Consider the following 17,639-nt stretch of genomic DNA (forward strand, 5'->3'; position numbering starts at 1 on the left):
ACACGTGTGCAATCTTGCACATTTGCACAAATGGCTATCTGTATTATTTAGAAGTGAAAATTTGGTTTAAAATTATCAGTTCAAATAGGCAATCAAACGCATCAGTGTTGTGGAAGTAAAATCCCATACAATTTGTGACAAATTCAATGTAAAGTCGAAAATGCACAGATTGCACAGTTTGCGAGGCTTTTGAACGTTTATATGAAAACCCTTATTATTATTATTTTTCAATTTTAGAAACTTTAATTTTACAAAACCCATACTCTAAACAACAAAAATATTGTAGTTGTTGTCCAAACGCTCTCATCTTTCTTATTACATCATGCAAATTTTTTATTCCCCATATAAACTGAAAGAAGACTTCACAAATAAATAAAAACATAATTTACATTAATAACTTTTTTATACCTTGAAAGTAGTTTAAAATATTTGGGGATTTAATGAATTCATTTGACATTATATCATTCGTTAAAAGTGAACACACGGTGCACAAAAACTACATATGTATTACGTACAAGCAATTTTGTTAATTTTGTTTAAATATTAACGCTTCCGGTAAGAAATCACTATTACCAAAAATCCGACATAAAAATCCAATTGGACTACAACTCTGTTCTACCCTTTTTTACAACCATTCAATTTTATTAACTATATTTAAACTACAACCAAGTGCCTGCCAACCAGAGACCCGCGCCGCATGCACACTGATTCTAATTTATTTGCGGAATTTTCAGAGGTAGTCTCGTTTTTTTGCTCATATATCCGTTATTTACGAACCGATTTTGAAAATTTGGATGCCGAAGATATCTGGGTTCTTCAGAAAATTGATTTCAACAGACGGACGGACATGGCTTAATCGACTCCGCTATTTATAAGGATCCAGAATTAATAATAAATTATATTATAAAAATTACAAACGGAATGACAAACTTATATATACCATACGCATGAAGGTGAACGGTATAAAAATTAAGAGTTCTCGTGAGTTTAAAAATAAATCTCGTGAAAATGAATTGCATAACGAGAGAAATACAAAAATAGTATTCACGAATACAAAAATTTCCTACTCTAGTCGACAATCCTAATTTTTAAAATATTTACCTCTGAAATCCCACTTTTTAATCTCTCGGATTCCGTTTTTAATTAAAATCGTTGAAAATTTAGTTGAAAACTTAGCCGGTCGATTTTAAGCCGCCGCCGACATTTTAGTGACAGCTGCCGACGTTAATATTTGTCGGCGAAGGGTTCTACTGCCAACTTCACTTGTAAAAAATTTTTTGACGACAGCAATTTTTCGTCAATCATTTTTATTCTACAAATAGTTTTGCATTTTTTGTAAATTTCATTTAATTTTTTAAGATTACGTTTTTGTTGCAACCTAAATATAGAAAACAAGTATTAAATACAAATCAATTTAAAGCAATTAACAACGAGTAAAACCTAAAACGTGTGCAGTGAACCAAAACTACCGAAATTAAAATAAAAAAGTCTTGCAATTTTTTCCTATCAGTTCCAAAACTTGTGTCATATATTCGATTGTGTGTGAAATAAAACGAAGTGAACGATAAGTGAAATAACAAAACAAGAAATAAATTCCGTAACACAGTTGAAAACAGTTTCAAAATAGGTGAAAAAATGGTAGATAAATTTATAAATATGTGGAAAGTGCGTGAATTGGCTGACAAAGTGTAAGTGAACAAAAAAAAAACACTACTAAACAATATATTTTTGGAAAAATTTCTTTACAAAGGGTTTTAGAAGGGGAGTTTCCCACTACTCATTAAACGGCATCCATAATATGTGTGGCTAGTAAATCAAATTAACAAATATGTGTCATAAATTTGGTCAAGGTAACGAACGACACAACAATAGCAACAACTGCAGACAACAGAGACAAGAACTTAAACGATACACACCCCTACCAAACTAAGTACCATAAAATACATACCTAGTACATGGAAGTCTCGCGAGACAAGTACTATTTTAAAAAGAAATAATGAAAAATAAAGCTCTTTTCTAATGTATCTTTGTAGATATTTTTATACCCTACGTCAGTATAGTGGGTGTTATGCGTTTTGTGTAAAAGGACTACATAGATCTAACAGATTTGATATGCGATCTTCAACAAGATCTGTTGATTGAATTTAATCCATTATTATGTGTAGACAATCTTGCAAAAAAAGTACATTTAACATTAATACTTTTTATATATCTCAGAAATCAGTTTAACTTTCATTATTCGTACAATATATTAGTCATAACTCTTACACAAGTATCACTTTTTATCAATTAAACTTTTCTCATAGAAAATAACTATTAAAATTGATTATTATTAATGTAACGTATCATATAGCCGGCCATAACCAACTTTAGTAACTCTTTTACTTGTCTTATTATTTTTTTTCTTGTACATTCATGCTTTTTTATATTTTTATGTTATTTTATGTTTAGTACACTTGCACTGGGTATCTCTAGTTGTTATTGTTGTTGTTAATTTGTTTTTAGCCTTGCACTGCATCTAGTAGTAGTTGTTGTTATAGTACTGTCCAACAACATCATCAGACGACAAACAAACCAAAAACTAAATATTTAACTCAACAACCACTGATGAGAAAATAGTTAATTACTGGTTTTTGTTTTCCCACCTTGTATATTTTATGTACATATGTACATACTACATATATATGTATGTATATGTATACCTATCTTGTATCTGTATTTCAATTAGATTTTTACTTTTCTCTAATATTTGACGCGTGCAAATATCCAATTGCTTATACTATTGACCATCCAACACGACAGCAAGTGTTTGCACACTTGTACACGGAATAGCTTTCTAACCACCTGTTTCTTATATTACGCCATTTAAGGAATTTATCCATAAATTTCATAGAAAATAGATGTTTAGTAGAAAATTTCCTAATAATTGCCAATAAATAGTTTGGCATTGATTACACTGTTCGACAAATTAAGAAAATTATTTACTTTAATTATAGCGAAATGTTTTTTCTCATTAAAAAAGTATGCTATATAGAAAATAAATTACTTTCAGATCTAAAGCAAATTAAAATAAATTTTAAATGAAAAACAATATGAAATCATCTCAAATATTGTGTATATTTTTTAACAAAATAATGCTCATAGCAAAAAGTAAAACAAACAAAAAAATCAATAAAATTAGTTCTTGCTTTCAAATAAGTTTTAAGTAGTGGTTTACCTTGAAATTATGGCAGAGTGTTAATGCCCTGTATCACTCTCAATTTATATTTTTTTTATATAAAAAATGCATTAATAAATACCAATTTTATTAAAATAAATGGAAATGCTTTTAAAAACAGCCCCTTTTCATTCATCGTTATATCTTATTCTAAAAATAGGAAACATTCTTATTAAATAATTTTGAAAAGTAGATATAGTCGTTCAAGTCCCACAGTATAATAAACTTTATTACTATTAAGAGTAATTAAAAAAAATCAATGTAAATATGTATGATTTTTCGTTTGATATTGAGCATTTTGATAATGAGCATTTTTCATTTCAAATTCCGAAACCCCAAATAAAATTTAATTTTTCAGAAAAGCACAAATGATAATGAGAATTTTCATATTGTTACAGCTGTAACTACACAACAATTTAGTTTGGGGTTCAGCATCAATGTTCAGTCCTAAAAATTGTGCTACTTCTACTGGTTGTGTTCATAAATCTATGGGACAGAGTAAAGTAGGATTCGCTCAGCAGTTGGGTGATGTGTATCATGTAGACATTGACCACAAGTTGGACATTCGTTAGGGACGGTACTGTCTATGCATATTGCTCCATCCCGATCTAAGTTGTGCCAGAACTCCGCAATAGATGCTTCCATAAATGAATCTAATGGATCCTGCACATAACTACTTATGTTCTTCTCGTATATAGAATGTCCTTTCTGGCAGGCCTCGGTGGATGACTCCGCCGGTGACATCCCAGGAGGAACTGTTTAGTTTACATGGCGTTATGTACCTTGATTGGGACAATTATCATTTCAAATTTAGATTTTCTTAATTTCAAATGAAAAATCTCAATTTTAACTGGACTTTCTTGAAATTCAAAGGACATTTTTTTATTTTTAAATGGAAAATTTAATCTTTAATAGAAAAATCTCTATTTCAATTAAGACATTCACAATTTTAAATGATTTTTTCTAAATTTAAAATGAAAAATCTCATTTTAATTTAAAATGGCGTAGAGATTTATTTTATGCAACGATTCATGTATTTATATATAAAGATTTTTGGGTTGGTGGGTGCTCAATATAATATTGGATTAACATGCAATACTTTTTTTAAAGGTATATGTTTTTAATTAATAACTATTAAACAATAATATTCATATGTATGCGAAGGAAACTACATTTAAAAAATAAGTACAACCTTTTCTTTCTAGAATTCTTGTTCAGATAAGATTTTATTTATATCATGACAATAAACTTAATAGAATCTATATAATGAATTGAAATGTACATATGTTTTACTAAAAACCAAAATACAAATATTACGATTATTAAACGAAACAGAAATATTGTATAATATGTCAAACACTACAACACCGTAGCGTGTCTCTAAAACAAGATAAATAAATCATTAAATGCTTTCGAATATAATATAACAATAAGAATAATACAGTAATAATAAAAAAGTGAAGTGTAAATAAGAAAATAATACTTTTAAATAAAAAATATAAAAAAATCTAATTATCTATATACAACAACACTTATCAGTTGATGAAAAGAAAACATTTAAAAAAAAAATGATAAATATTTTTTTCTTGTTCAATTCATTTTAACTAAACAAGTTATTTTTAAACAAATACAAACGCTTGAATTGTTGTTAGACTATTAAAAACTCATCATATTGACATTTAAATTAAAAAAAAAAACTAAAAAAATACTTTTACTTTAAATTATAATTCTTGTATTTATAATAATGTCAAAAAAATAAATTAAATATTTATAAACATCATAACATGTCGTACTTTAAAGTTTTCAGTATACCAACTGTGCTGGAAGTTTAATTAATATTTTAAAAATTAACGAAATTTTTGCTGTAAAATTCAGTTACGGAAATAAACTGTAGTTTATTTCCGTCATGCTGGAATGATTAAGGCGGGAAGTAGAGGGAGTTGTTTTATATTTTATTAAACCGCTTGTTTTATTGGGTTTTGTGTTTTCGTTTCAAGTTTGTGTTTTATTTGTATTTCTTTCATTCTTTGTTTTTCATTATTTATTACGATATTAATTGGGATGAGGTTTTTTGTTGGCTAAAGACAACGATTGAAAATGAATAATTTGTTAAATACTCGTCAAACTCATTACTAATACTACTCTAAATAGTAACAATTTTATTATAAACTTTTACTACTTAATATATACTACTCTATTTGTGTTTATAAGCCATAAGAGCTTAACTCGATAATCATATTTTCAATAAAGAATTGTATTAAACATGGTGAGGATAGAGATTTTTGTTAGTATCCCAACAAAAACATATGTATGTACATTGATTGGTAATGAGTTAAAAATCTATAAAAACTACTTTTCACAATTCAACAAAAACGTTGAGGATATAAAATTTTAATATTCATACATGAAATACTTTTAATTATATTTTCATTGAAGATAAGTTATTGATCTAATTTCAAAAATAACCCATATTCTTCCAATGACGAGTTTATGTAAATTACATAGTTTTTTCGCCCAAAAACTTTTAAGTACTTGGATATGTTATTTGCAGTGACTTTTCTACACCTTCTTCCTTACTTGTGGGAATTTTGACATAAGTTTGTCTTTCATTTTGTAATTCCAATACAATTTTCCGACTGTATAAAGTTTATGACAAGTGAACCCACTTTTGAAACCGATGCCTTCCAATCGGGATGATATTTGCATGAATGTTAGTCCTATTTAATAGTAGCTTAGACATAATTTTTCAACAAGAACACTCTGAGTTACAGTGGGTCAAAATTTTACCTTTTTGCAAAACATGTGTTTCTTCTCATCTTTGTTCTTATCTAAATTTTTTCCAAATATATGTATGTATTCCGAATCCTTATAGATATCTGAGTCTATCAAACCTGGTTTGTCTTACCGTCTGACTGTTTGAATGTTGTTATCAATTTCGGAAAGCCCTAGATTCCAAAAAAACCATTTCAATGGAAACACGTAATTTACCTCTTTCACTTACAAATAAGTAATGAAATAAGTCACTACATGTAGGGAGTTCAAAAGTAATTTTGTTTTGGAAAATTCCAAATAACTACTTAGGTATATGAATTTATGTCTTAAATATACTGCAGACAGTATAGATGTATACTACTGCAGAAGTTATTGAAAAGTAATTTGTTGTGTAAGTACAAGTCATTACCAAGTTTTTGTGGAATAATATGGTAGAAGACTTAACTCAGTTCGTTCTTAAGTAAACTTAAGCAGTTATGACTTATGACCACAGCCATTATACTATATTGTTACTATTAGTTTTAGTTGTTGTTGTGGCTTTGTTGTTGTTGTTTATTTAAAGTGTGAGAAACATTAATTTAATGGGTATTGCACAGTGAAATTTATATATTTACATACATAGTATACATAGTAAACAAACATTGTGTAGGAAGTTATTTGTTGGTAAATATATAGTAGAAGAATATAACGTTATGAACACGTATTCTTTTAAAAAACTAAAATATATTTGTATGTACTTTTATAAAATGAAAGTAAGTCAATGGGTTTGAGTAAGAAATATTATCATCTTTAATGTTAATATTATTGAGATATAATTGTTCAAAGTTATGTAGCAACATTTTGATTTTATCACAATTTTAAGAGATATTTTCATTTCAATGGACTTCGATCGTGTGAAATATTTATTTACCCTTTCAATAAAAGCAATTTTGTTATTGTATTTATAAAATAAACCCCAGGACTAATAATCAATGTTCTCTTATAAAAGATAAACTAGAACACATAAGTTTATTTTAATAACAAGACCTTATGATTTAGAGATTATTTAAACAGCTTTAAATATCGAACATAATATGCCATTGTCATCAACTTTATTCGTATCTTTTAAAAATATAATGAGCTAAACAATTTTTTGTAAATGCATACATAATTATGGTGAAGAAATTGCAAAATTAATTCCAATCACCATAATATCTTACTCGTAATATATTTTTGAACAAAAATTATTTATATAATCTATTATCATTATAGCACAAATGTAGTTATGAATTATACCGAAATCGAGGGCAAAGTAAGAGAAGCCACTAACGATGACCCGTGGGGTCCAACGGGGCCTTTAATGCAAGAATTGGCTCATGCAACGTTTTCCTATGAAACATTTCCCGAAGTAATGTCAATGTTATGGAAACGTATGCTAACAGACAACAAAACTAATTGGCGTAGAACGTATAAGGTAATTTTACAAAATCTTTTAAGGCAAATAAAAAATAAACATAACTTTTTTTCTTTTAGAGTTTACTATTGCTAAATTATTTGGTACGCAATGGTTCTGAACGAGTGGTCACCTCATCAAGGGAACATATTTACGATTTGCGTTCATTGGAAAATTACACTTTTACAGATGAAGGCGGCAAAGATCAGGGCATTAATGTTAGACATAAGGTAATTAGATTTGTATTTTAATAAAACAATTGTTTAGTGTTTTTAAGAAAAACTAAATTTTTTCTTAAAGGTAAGAGAACTTATAGACTTTATACAAGATGACGATCGTTTACGTGAGGAACGTAAAAAGGCTAAGAAAAATAAAGATAAATATATTGGCATGAGCAGTGATGCCATGGGTATGCGCAGCAGCGGTGGCGGCTATAGTGGTGGCGGTGGTGGCTACAATGATGGTGGCTGGAGAACTTCACGTAGTGATCATGGTGATAATTGGTGTAAGTTAATTTTCAAATTGAAAATTAAAATTCTTTGTAAATTTACAATAATTATTTTAACTATTAAACAGATTCCGATTCACGTTCCGCGGATCGTTATGAAGACGATGATGCTCAATATGAGGGTGAAAAGGAATTCTCAGATAGTGATTCACCGAGTCCTAGGTAAATTATAAAAAAACTCAAATAATAATATATAAATTTTTATACAAATCATCGAAATTACAGAAGAAACTATCGTTACAATGACCGAGCCAGTCCTGCAGACATTGCGACCGAGGTCAAGCCATCGGGCAATATAAACATGAACATACGTCCTAAATCAGCATCGTCAACATCATCGATAACCATGTCAACGGGTCCAGTTACAAAGCAACCAAGCCAACACAAACCATCGGTCGGTAGTAAAAAAATCGATATGGGTGCTGCTGCTAATTTTGGCAAAACATCGACTGTACCATCGAATGCGGCCGGCATACATTCACCCACCCATCGCGATACACCTGGTGAAGGCAATAATGATTTAATAGGCTATTCCCCCATTAACAATAATACCATGGGCATATCATCGTCACACGAAAGCAATACTACAAATTCAACAACCACCAACGTTAATAACAACAACGCGCTCGACAGTCTATTTAAGACCTGCTCGCCTAAAAGTGAAAAGACTCTTAATAGCGCTGCTATCAATGATGATTTGGATGACTTTAATCCAAGAGCTGCTGAGCAGCAGCAAAATGAATTTGGCGATTTTGCCTCTGCATTCGGTGGTGTCTCAGCTGAGCCTCCCTCGGCTAGTCTAACAGGCATCGCTGCATCTACAAACGATGATTTCGCTGATTTTTCTGCATTCCAAGGTAGTTCCAGTACAAGCAATAGTGCAGCTTTAACATCCAGTATGGGAGGTTTGGAAGGTAATTTGTTGACTACAGCTACACCAGCCAATGACGCATTTGATTTGTTTAATTCCTCTCCGGCTGCTGTTCATTCCACAAATACTACAACAACTCTGGGTGCTACCACAGCTACAGATCTTCTGGCTGGTCTAGGAGATCTATCGATACATCAAAGTATGCCAATGGGTAAGTTTCATCAATTAAATTTTATCATACATTTGTTAATATATTTTTTTAGTAGTTTAAGCCTTCTTTTTTAGTTATTTGTTAAAAATAACAAGAATGCAATGCTTTTGTTATTGTTATTAAACAGTTTTGTACAAAAAAAAATGTAATATACATAATATTTGTTTAAAGATACCAAAACTTATAAACCAAAAAATTCTACTAGGTTTTATAATGAAAATGTGGGAAATTGTGATATATTTACAAAAAGATCAAAATTTCTAAATTGTATGTAGCGTGAAAGAAAATTCTAGAGAGTGCATGTAAACTAAATATAAGAAACGTTTCCAATATACATAATAATTAGTAGAGTTTGAGAGTAAAACAATGAATAAAATTCAAGTATTTATGTAGATTTTGTAAAACATTAAACTGGTTTTACAATAATTACAAAAAAGACAATAATTTAATGGAAACAAATGCCAATTGGAATCCTTCAATTTTTCACTTTCAGCCGATGATGATGGTAACAATGGTGACAAATTTCCCGATAAGCTAAGGCATGAATTACAAAATGTCATACAACAATTAAACGCAATAAAATCCATAAAATCCGCCCAGGATGTGCTGAAGGTTAAGGCAATTTTGCAACAACTATGGATTAAAGATTGTCTGCCAGGTTTTACTACAGCCGAAAAGATATGTAATTTGGATAAAGATCAACTACCATGGCATTTGATAGCTACACATGAATATGCAGATCTATTACAAGCTATTGGTCAAATATTAAACACAGATTGGCCAGGAAAAGAGTTGAATGGGGAGGAGAAGATTATTTTCAATATCTTCAAAATGGATTACAACTTTGATTTTATTATGGAATCATGGTCGTGTTTAATACACAAATTACCTCAATTTCCTCAAAGCATTATGGCTATTTTTGAATTTCTTTTGGAAGATGATAATTTCTTATCTATAACCCTTTTGCAAATATGCAAGGAAAAGGCTTGTTTATTGCATAAATTTAAAGCTACTCTAAACGCTTTACCCGAACCCCAGTTGGAACAATTTAACATAAAAGTCAAGGAGTTTATACAATTGCTAATGTCCTTACCCACACGCTTAGCTAATGCTGTTATGGGTAATGTCAACGATGCCTTTAAGTCCGATAATTATTGCAAAAATATAATGCAACATTTGCTCAAAGCCATATGGTTTTTGGTTCACATTGATGACCATGATAAAGAAAATTTTGATTTGAAATTTCTCTCAGAACTATTAAGTCGTTTAGTTGTAGACTTTTGCAGTAATACAGAAAACGATTCGGATCTTTTAAAATTTTTAGAAATTATGCAAGAATTTTGCCATTACACCAAACCACGAAAACTCATACAACAAATATTCTATTTAATGGATGATAGTAATACCTCGATTTACCGTTTGGCTTTATGCATGATTAAGGGCTCTTTAGATGTTTACAAACTTTTGGGCGATTGTGTTAAAAACAATAACCTCTGGCAATTTTGTTTTCTACACAAATTAGCCATGCAGAGAATACCTGGCCAAGAGTCAGCATTAATTGCCTTAGTGAGCTATGTTGCCTCAGTAGATGCTGCCTTGTTAAGGCAACTTTTCGAGAACCTGCTTAATATTTGGGCTAAACGTATATGTTTACAAAAATTGTCACAAAGCGAGCACTTAAACCTCTCTAAACTTTTAATTATAACTGGAAAATATTACTATTTAGATGCTAAAAATAAAAACCAAGAGGATCAAGATTTAAAGCGTTTATTACACGAAGGTCTACGTCATCATTTAGAATGCTCTGATACTTTGCAACGTCATATTGGCATGAAAGCGGTAGAATTAATATTTAATTTTATAACGGGACCCAATGCTCAAGAGGAAGAACACTTGAAATTTGATTATAGCAGCATTTTAGAAACTCCTAAAGGAATAACCATTAAACAAATTGATGATTTAGCAAAAAGCTTACAAACAAACAAGAACATGCCAGAAAGTAAGGATCCTAAGCATTTAGAATTATTATTGGAAGCTTTTATGAAACACGAAACCACTGAAGCTTTAATTACAAACTCTAAAAAGTCTCCACAGACCATAAATGTTGATAAAGCCAACGAAATTGAAAATTTCGAATTAAGCCCGCCTCCCACAAAGTCACCCAAAATGGATTTAGATTCTGATGACGACGATGATTTACAGCCCTACAATATGTCTAATGATACTCCGCAAATTTTGGATAAAAGTCCCAAATTTTTATTGGACTTGTTGGCCACCCTCTCCACGAAATGTGAAAATTATGAACATTTTGAAGCTGCACTATCAACAGCAGAAAACCTAATACGTTCTCAATTGCCTAAATCTGATGCTCGTTTGGCAGTAGATTTAATGCAACTCTTTCTAACTTTGGATATGCAGTTCTACTATGAAAACTTTGAAGAAACCAAATTTAAGTGTTGTATCGCCATCTGTGCTACACATCCGGCAGAATGTGCCGAATATATATGTCGACAATTTCATACTGATAATTCCTGTTACAATGCCAATTTACGCATCTTAATGTTACAAATTTTAGCGGGAACCGTTAAGGAATTAACAGAATCTTTCGAAATGGAAACCCCAAAGGAAGAAACTGTTGCAGTTAATAACCCTTCCATACATTTGCGTAAATTTCAATTTGATAATGAACAACGGAAACGTTTGGCCGAAGCCCAAAAAACTATACGCTTAAGATTGCGTGATAAAACTAAGAGATATTTCAACAAAAATAAAACCGCCTACAGTTCGAAAACAAATCGTTTTCATCCAGTAGTGGGTACGTTTTTCTTTCCCCTAGTTAGAGGAGAACGAACTAAACAAATGCTGTATGTTAAATATGATCGCATAGCTCATGATATCGATACAATGCTATTAGTTAATTTTCTACACACTCTATCCATTATTGTAATGGGAGCACAAAATTGTCCCATACTTCCAACGATGGCAAGAGAAATTTTCGATTTGTGCTTGTTTATACGTTTTAGTGCCGAGCCACGTGTACGTTTATCTTGCCTAGAACTATTGGGTATTACCTTAGTCACCACACCGGATTATGTGCTGATTGAACAGTTTAATGATCGTCTCTTAGAGTTGAGATATTGGCTGGAAGACATTATTAAATCACCTTTAGTTGGTGGAGAATCATCAGAGGAATGTCGTGATTTAGCTGCACAAATTCTAAACACTTGTTATAAGATAATGAATCCCAACGATATGGAAGAATAAAGTGCTTTTTTAAATTGTGGCTTGAATTCTTGAATTTTTTTTTTTAATTTTAAAAATTTATGAAATAAAATTTCAATTTATATGTAGTTGATAAAATATATTGCAACGTGTGTTATTATTTTTTTTATATAGAAGGTGTTCTTAAATAAAAACTAAAGTACTAAATTTTTTCAAAAGTTAAACAGTTTTCCATCGAGAAATATCTCCGTTATTTATAAACCGTTTTATTCTGATTTTCCATAGATTGTGTTATTTGAATAAAAGATTTGTTCTTCGAAAACTATTTGTTAATTAAACAAAACTTATAGTTATCATTAAGGAAGGCCTAAATGCGTAATTAAAACAGAAAACATCTACAGTTTTATATTTTAATACGAAGATAATGTTTCTAACAATAGTGTTTAGATCTTTCTCAACATAATGTAAATTTCAAAAACAAAATTTTTAATACTTTTTAAATGCACTTTTTTATTTATTGAAACAATTTTAAATATTTATTGATTTATTTTTTAATTAATTTATTTTTGCTTATACCAAATACAAACAAACAAACAATAAAAGCATTTCTCAACATACCGGGAATAGTACCACCGCGGACCCATTAGGTAAACTTGAACATAATAACTGCTTCAAACAAACAGTGCACGTAATTTTGATTTCAAACAAAGGAAATACTCAAACAAACAGCACATTCTAAAATATCACTGTAATTAGTTTTAGAAGAGTCTTTCCTTAATTAAGAAAACAAAAAAAAAACATTAATTTTTCCTTTTTTTTACTGCTTCAGCTCAGCCAGCACTTATAAGATAAAAAAGACACTACTGTTTTAAGCTTTAGTATCATATTTTGCTATATGAATGTATGTATTAAATAGAGCCTATTAAACTATCTTTGCAAATTCACTTCATACTGCCTAAATTTGTATGTATGTATTACATATTATTATTGTTATGCAAAAGTATAAATTTTATTTTTCCTAAAAACTACCACTTTCTTTAAACTTTTCTTAAATGTTATTTTTTAATTTACACTATTTTGTATGATTTCTTTTATATACTATTTTTAGACAATATACTTCCACCAATTGCCTCAACAGGTAATACTCTTTTACAACCCGTCAGTGCTAATAATAATACACAACAATCATCATTAAACAACGCCGATGGAACTACATCAACTAACAATAATAGTGCGTCTACACAAGTCGGTGCTACCTGGGCTGATAATTTAAAAGCGGGCAATTTGAAACTTGACCTAGATAATTTATTATCTGGCAAGACAAATAAAACGAATGCACCGGCACCCTCCATGAATGCGCTAAAAGTGCAAAGTCCCAATGTAACAACACAACAAATCACAAATATCCAACAAGTGCCACTGTCTATACAAACGCCTGTTATGGGCAATTTTGCTGCATTTGGTGCCCAAACGACTACTCCACGCATTTCTCCCGGTTTGGGTAGTGCTGCTTTAGTTGGTGGTGGCGCCCCCACATTTTTCAATACAACATCACCAAACATTCCATCACAACCACAACAACAATCACAATTTGCTAATTTTAATCAAATGAGTAACATGATGCAACCACAAAAGGGATTTGTTAACAATAACAATAATAACAACAATAATTTGCAATCCTTTGATTTGTTTCAATGATATCTAGTGGCTTAAACTTTTTCTTTTCATTTTTTTCCGTATTAATAACTTGTTTTTTTTTATTAATTTAAATTGCAAATGCAAAAAAAATATATATTATAGTTATTATTGTTTTTTCCATGTATTTTTTTATAATATAAATTTAACTTTAAAATTCCTCTTTATTTTGCAATCTTTACTATGTTCCCAATCAATTTATTTAGCAAATATATAATTTACAATTACAAAAATATAATATATATATAAATAATACATATTATGAATGAATTATTATTATTATATTAGTATTAATATACAAAAAAAAAATGATTTTTTAAACAATTTAATATAAAGTGAAATTGTTGGTTTTTTTATTCGTTTTAGATTCGCTTTTTAAACTAATATTTTTAATAGAAATTTTGATTTTTCTAGTAATTTTCAGTTGAGTAAATCTTAGATATGTTTTTTAGAGGTCATCTTTATATAAAATTTACTTTCATTCAGTGGAATTTTAGAAAAATATTTTTGTCATTAAATGATCGGAATTTCAGTTATTAAGATATGCATTTTAACTGACATAAGAACGAAAGGAATTTGATACCTATATATGAATTATTACTTTACGCTGGACAAAAATACGACTAATAAGTACATTATATCGCCTCACTTTGTATGGAAATTGTGTGTCTCAATATTTACCTTCCTTTGTTTTATGATGATTTCCAAAATAGTCTTGTCGTTCGCGAATCGAACCGATTTCAATATATTTAGGTCTATAAAACATGTGTCCTACAAATGTTTTTTTATATAAATGTCAATTTAGATGAGAAATATTTTAACGTCTACTATCTGAAGCTGGTTTAATTTTTCAATGCTGTGATTTATTTAAAAGTTATTTAAAAAAAAAGTTATTCACCCTTATACTGCATTTCGATTTCGTTTCAGCATTCAGTTACGCTACGATCGAAAATAGGTATTCTAACAAAAAATGAAATCGTAAGAAAAAGAAGAAGCAATTCCATTTTATTTCAATGTTTAACGATTGTGTGTATTTTGTAAGTTGTTATTTTAGTGAAGAAGCTTCGAATCGAATTGCAGAATACCAATGTTGGCAAACGGAAAAAATTTCGATTCGAATTGAAATGCAGAATAGGGGTGACTAAACATTTAAAGCCATTTATCTCGAAACGAATTTTTTGGAACAATGCCAGTCTTGTATAAACTCTTATATTCTGCAATTCAATTCGAATCGATTTGACACTACGTCGCTAAAACATACAAAACGTAGCTACGATTGTAATGCAGTAAACACAACAATCGTAAAACATTTAAATGAAATGGATTTGTTTCTTCCTTTTTTTCCATTCTTTTTTTTTTTTGGTGGAATGCCTCTTTTCAATCGTTGGTGAAATGAAATGGAAAGGCCGAATAGCAGTAATACGCTAACGGTCGTTGTGTAACTAAATGCTTAAAAACAATCGAGTTTTAGAATAGGAAAAATAACTAAAAATATGTTTTTTTTTTATCGTTAACATAATGGAAATATTCCAGGAATTACATTTAAACAAAGGTTTTTTGAAGCCGATTAAAATTGGATACGATTAATAATACTACTTATTTGTCGTCGACAACAACGTCTAATTAATAGACTAAATGAAACATTACTTAGAATTTGTATTCTTATCCAAGATGCATGATATCGTACGATATCGTAGTTCAAGATTTGATAAATAAAAATTATGAATGAAGACATAGGAATGAGTTTATTTTGGAAAATTATTCATGAATTTTAATTTTAAAAATTTTGTTAAACAAATTAAAAACATTTTTGTAAATAAGATTTATTTAGAGCTTTTAATCAACAGTAAATTTGTAATTCGGACTAAGTAGTGTTAATAGATGTGTCTGTAACAATTGAGGTGTAAGTTAAACTCGGTATCTTCCTTCCATCATGATAAATACTACAATAGTTACTGAAAACCCGACAGATCTACGTACATTTTGCTTAGGTAAAAATCCGATCAATAAAGGCCGACAGTCTTATACAGGCAAGCAACATGGTGTTATAACTGTGACACGGTGCTCGCTAATTATTTCTAATTAAATTTTAAATTCAACATATTTAGAAGAAGCCTTTGTTGTTATTTTATTAAATTAAATTTGTTTTTATTTTCCTAATTGTATAAAATTATACTACTATAAATTATCAAATATAATTTCTATACATTTCCCTAATGTACGAGTATACTAAGAGTTTTTAAACCGATAAACATATTTGAATTTATCATGAATTATTCTTAAAAGATAAAATAAACATTAAAATGAAATCATGTCATAGACAAAGAAAAAATGTAAAGATCGAAATAATTAAAATAAATTAAATTGTCAGTTAAGTGATTCGAATTTGATGAAGTCCCTGATTTATTTTAATAATGTAACATATAATGCATATTTTATTAATGGTAATTTTTGAAAATATTATCATATAATTAAATTAATATTACAATATACATATTTACAAATAATAAAAAATAACAATTAAAACAATATTACTACGTAGTCATTTGTAATTAATTAGTAATTTAAAATAATATGTAATTGTAGTTATGTATGTGTATAAATCAAGGTTGTAAATGTGTTTTAAAATACTATGGTTTAATTTAAAAGACTCACTTTTACTTGTGGGCAGGTTTAATGAAAATATGTAAGTTTCACTAATAAAATCGAAATTAATGAATAGATTTATATATGTTTAAATAAATGATATATCAACCTATTATACTAAAAACTATTCAAACAGAAATTTGTACTAGATAATTGTTTGTATTTGGCATCTTTAATATTTTTTTTTAGCTACGAGCGTAATGCTGAATACACAAATTTGTAAAGCATTTAGTTTGAATACCTTATTTTCGATCGAAAAAAGCTCATCGATAACTTTTGTTCGGTTTAAAATTAAGTAGCAGAGTCTAATATTATAGTACCCAGTTCCAATAAAATTGTATCTCAAAATCGTGTCCTGTTTGATGAGGAGTCTTCTTTTCTATATAATTATCCATCATTTTCCAATAAATTATACGGCAAAGAGACTGTTAAGCGGTTATTACAAGATATCCGCAAAATATTCAATTACTCGGTGATATGCTGAGTTGAATCACTAGTTATTCAAAGATTTTTAATATATATATTTTTTTTTAATTTTTAACATTTAGTGGTGTTTGGCTCTTACTAAATATTTAAGTTGATATTACATAAAATCATTATTTTAAATTGTAATTATTTTATGAATAATTATTTTTGTAAAAAATACTATTAAAAATTTAATCCATTTGTGTTTAAATGTTTTATTAATTTTATGTTCGCACAAGTTGAAGTATGTGCAATATTTAATAAATTTATCTTTACAAATTAGTATTGAAATATAAAACATTTGTAGTTTTATTATAATGTAAGTATGTATGTATATAGAAATCTATCATTTGTTCCAATTTCCCGTTAAAAAATCGATATCGCTAATAATTTTCATAAAAGTAAATATATTTCTAGCCTAAAATTTCCTAAAAAGTGGATATGTATACCGCTGGTTCAAAATTTCTTAAAGTAATAACAAACGTTCACTACTAGTTCAACATTTCCTTAAGAAAAAGACGACCCATTAATATAAACTTAATATCATAACTTCAATTGCTCAACTTTACACCAAAGTGAGACAAAAGGTATTTTCCTACT

At 29.0% G+C, this 17,639-nt stretch overlaps 1 protein-coding gene across 2 annotated transcripts; it reads left to right on the plus strand.

Moving 5' to 3' along the window:
• Positions 1-1,221: 1,221 nt before the first annotated feature.
• LOC119610840 (clathrin interactor 1) lies at positions 1,222-16,651 on the plus strand. 2 transcript variants are annotated; one of them, XM_037966232.1, is made up of 7 exons: positions 1,222-1,688; positions 7,241-7,442; positions 7,502-7,651; positions 7,722-7,926; positions 7,998-8,091; positions 8,155-9,011; positions 9,505-12,383. In XM_037966232.1, exons 1-7 carry the CDS (start codon positions 1,636-1,638, stop codon positions 12,273-12,275), a joined length of 4,332 nt encoding a protein of 1,443 aa, XP_037822160.1. In that variant the 5' UTR covers positions 1,222-1,635; the 3' UTR covers positions 12,276-12,383. The 2 variants fall into 2 exon arrangements, with proteins under 2 accessions (XP_037822160.1, XP_037822168.1); XM_037966240.1 differs by lacking the exon at positions 9,505-12,383 and adding an exon at positions 13,342-16,651 and having other exon boundaries at positions 1,233-1,688.
• The last annotated feature ends 988 nt before the right edge of the window (positions 16,652-17,639 follow it).

Source organism: Lucilia sericata, unplaced genomic scaffold (assembly GCF_015586225.1).
Source record: "Lucilia sericata isolate MDLA Ls3-8-SP2 unplaced genomic scaffold, ASM1558622v1 Contig000029F_arrow, whole genome shotgun sequence".
NCBI lineage: Eukaryota > Metazoa > Arthropoda > Insecta > Diptera > Calliphoridae > Lucilia > Lucilia sericata.

What these genes read in the sequence shown, in the direction of transcription:
- LOC119610840 (XM_037966232.1), top strand. Translation starts at nt 1,636, where the DNA reads ATGGTAGATAAATTTATAAATATGTGGAAAGTGCGTGAATTGGCTGAC. An exon ending in ATTGGCGTAGAACGTATAAG is followed by an intron (nt 7,443 to 7,501) that starts GTAATTTTACAA and finishes TTTTTCTTTTAG; the next exon opens with AGTTTACTATTGCTAAATTA. An exon ending in ACATCAAAGTATGCCAATGG is followed by an intron (nt 9,012 to 9,504) that starts GTAAGTTTCATC and finishes TTTCACTTTCAG; the next exon opens with CCGATGATGATGGTAACAAT.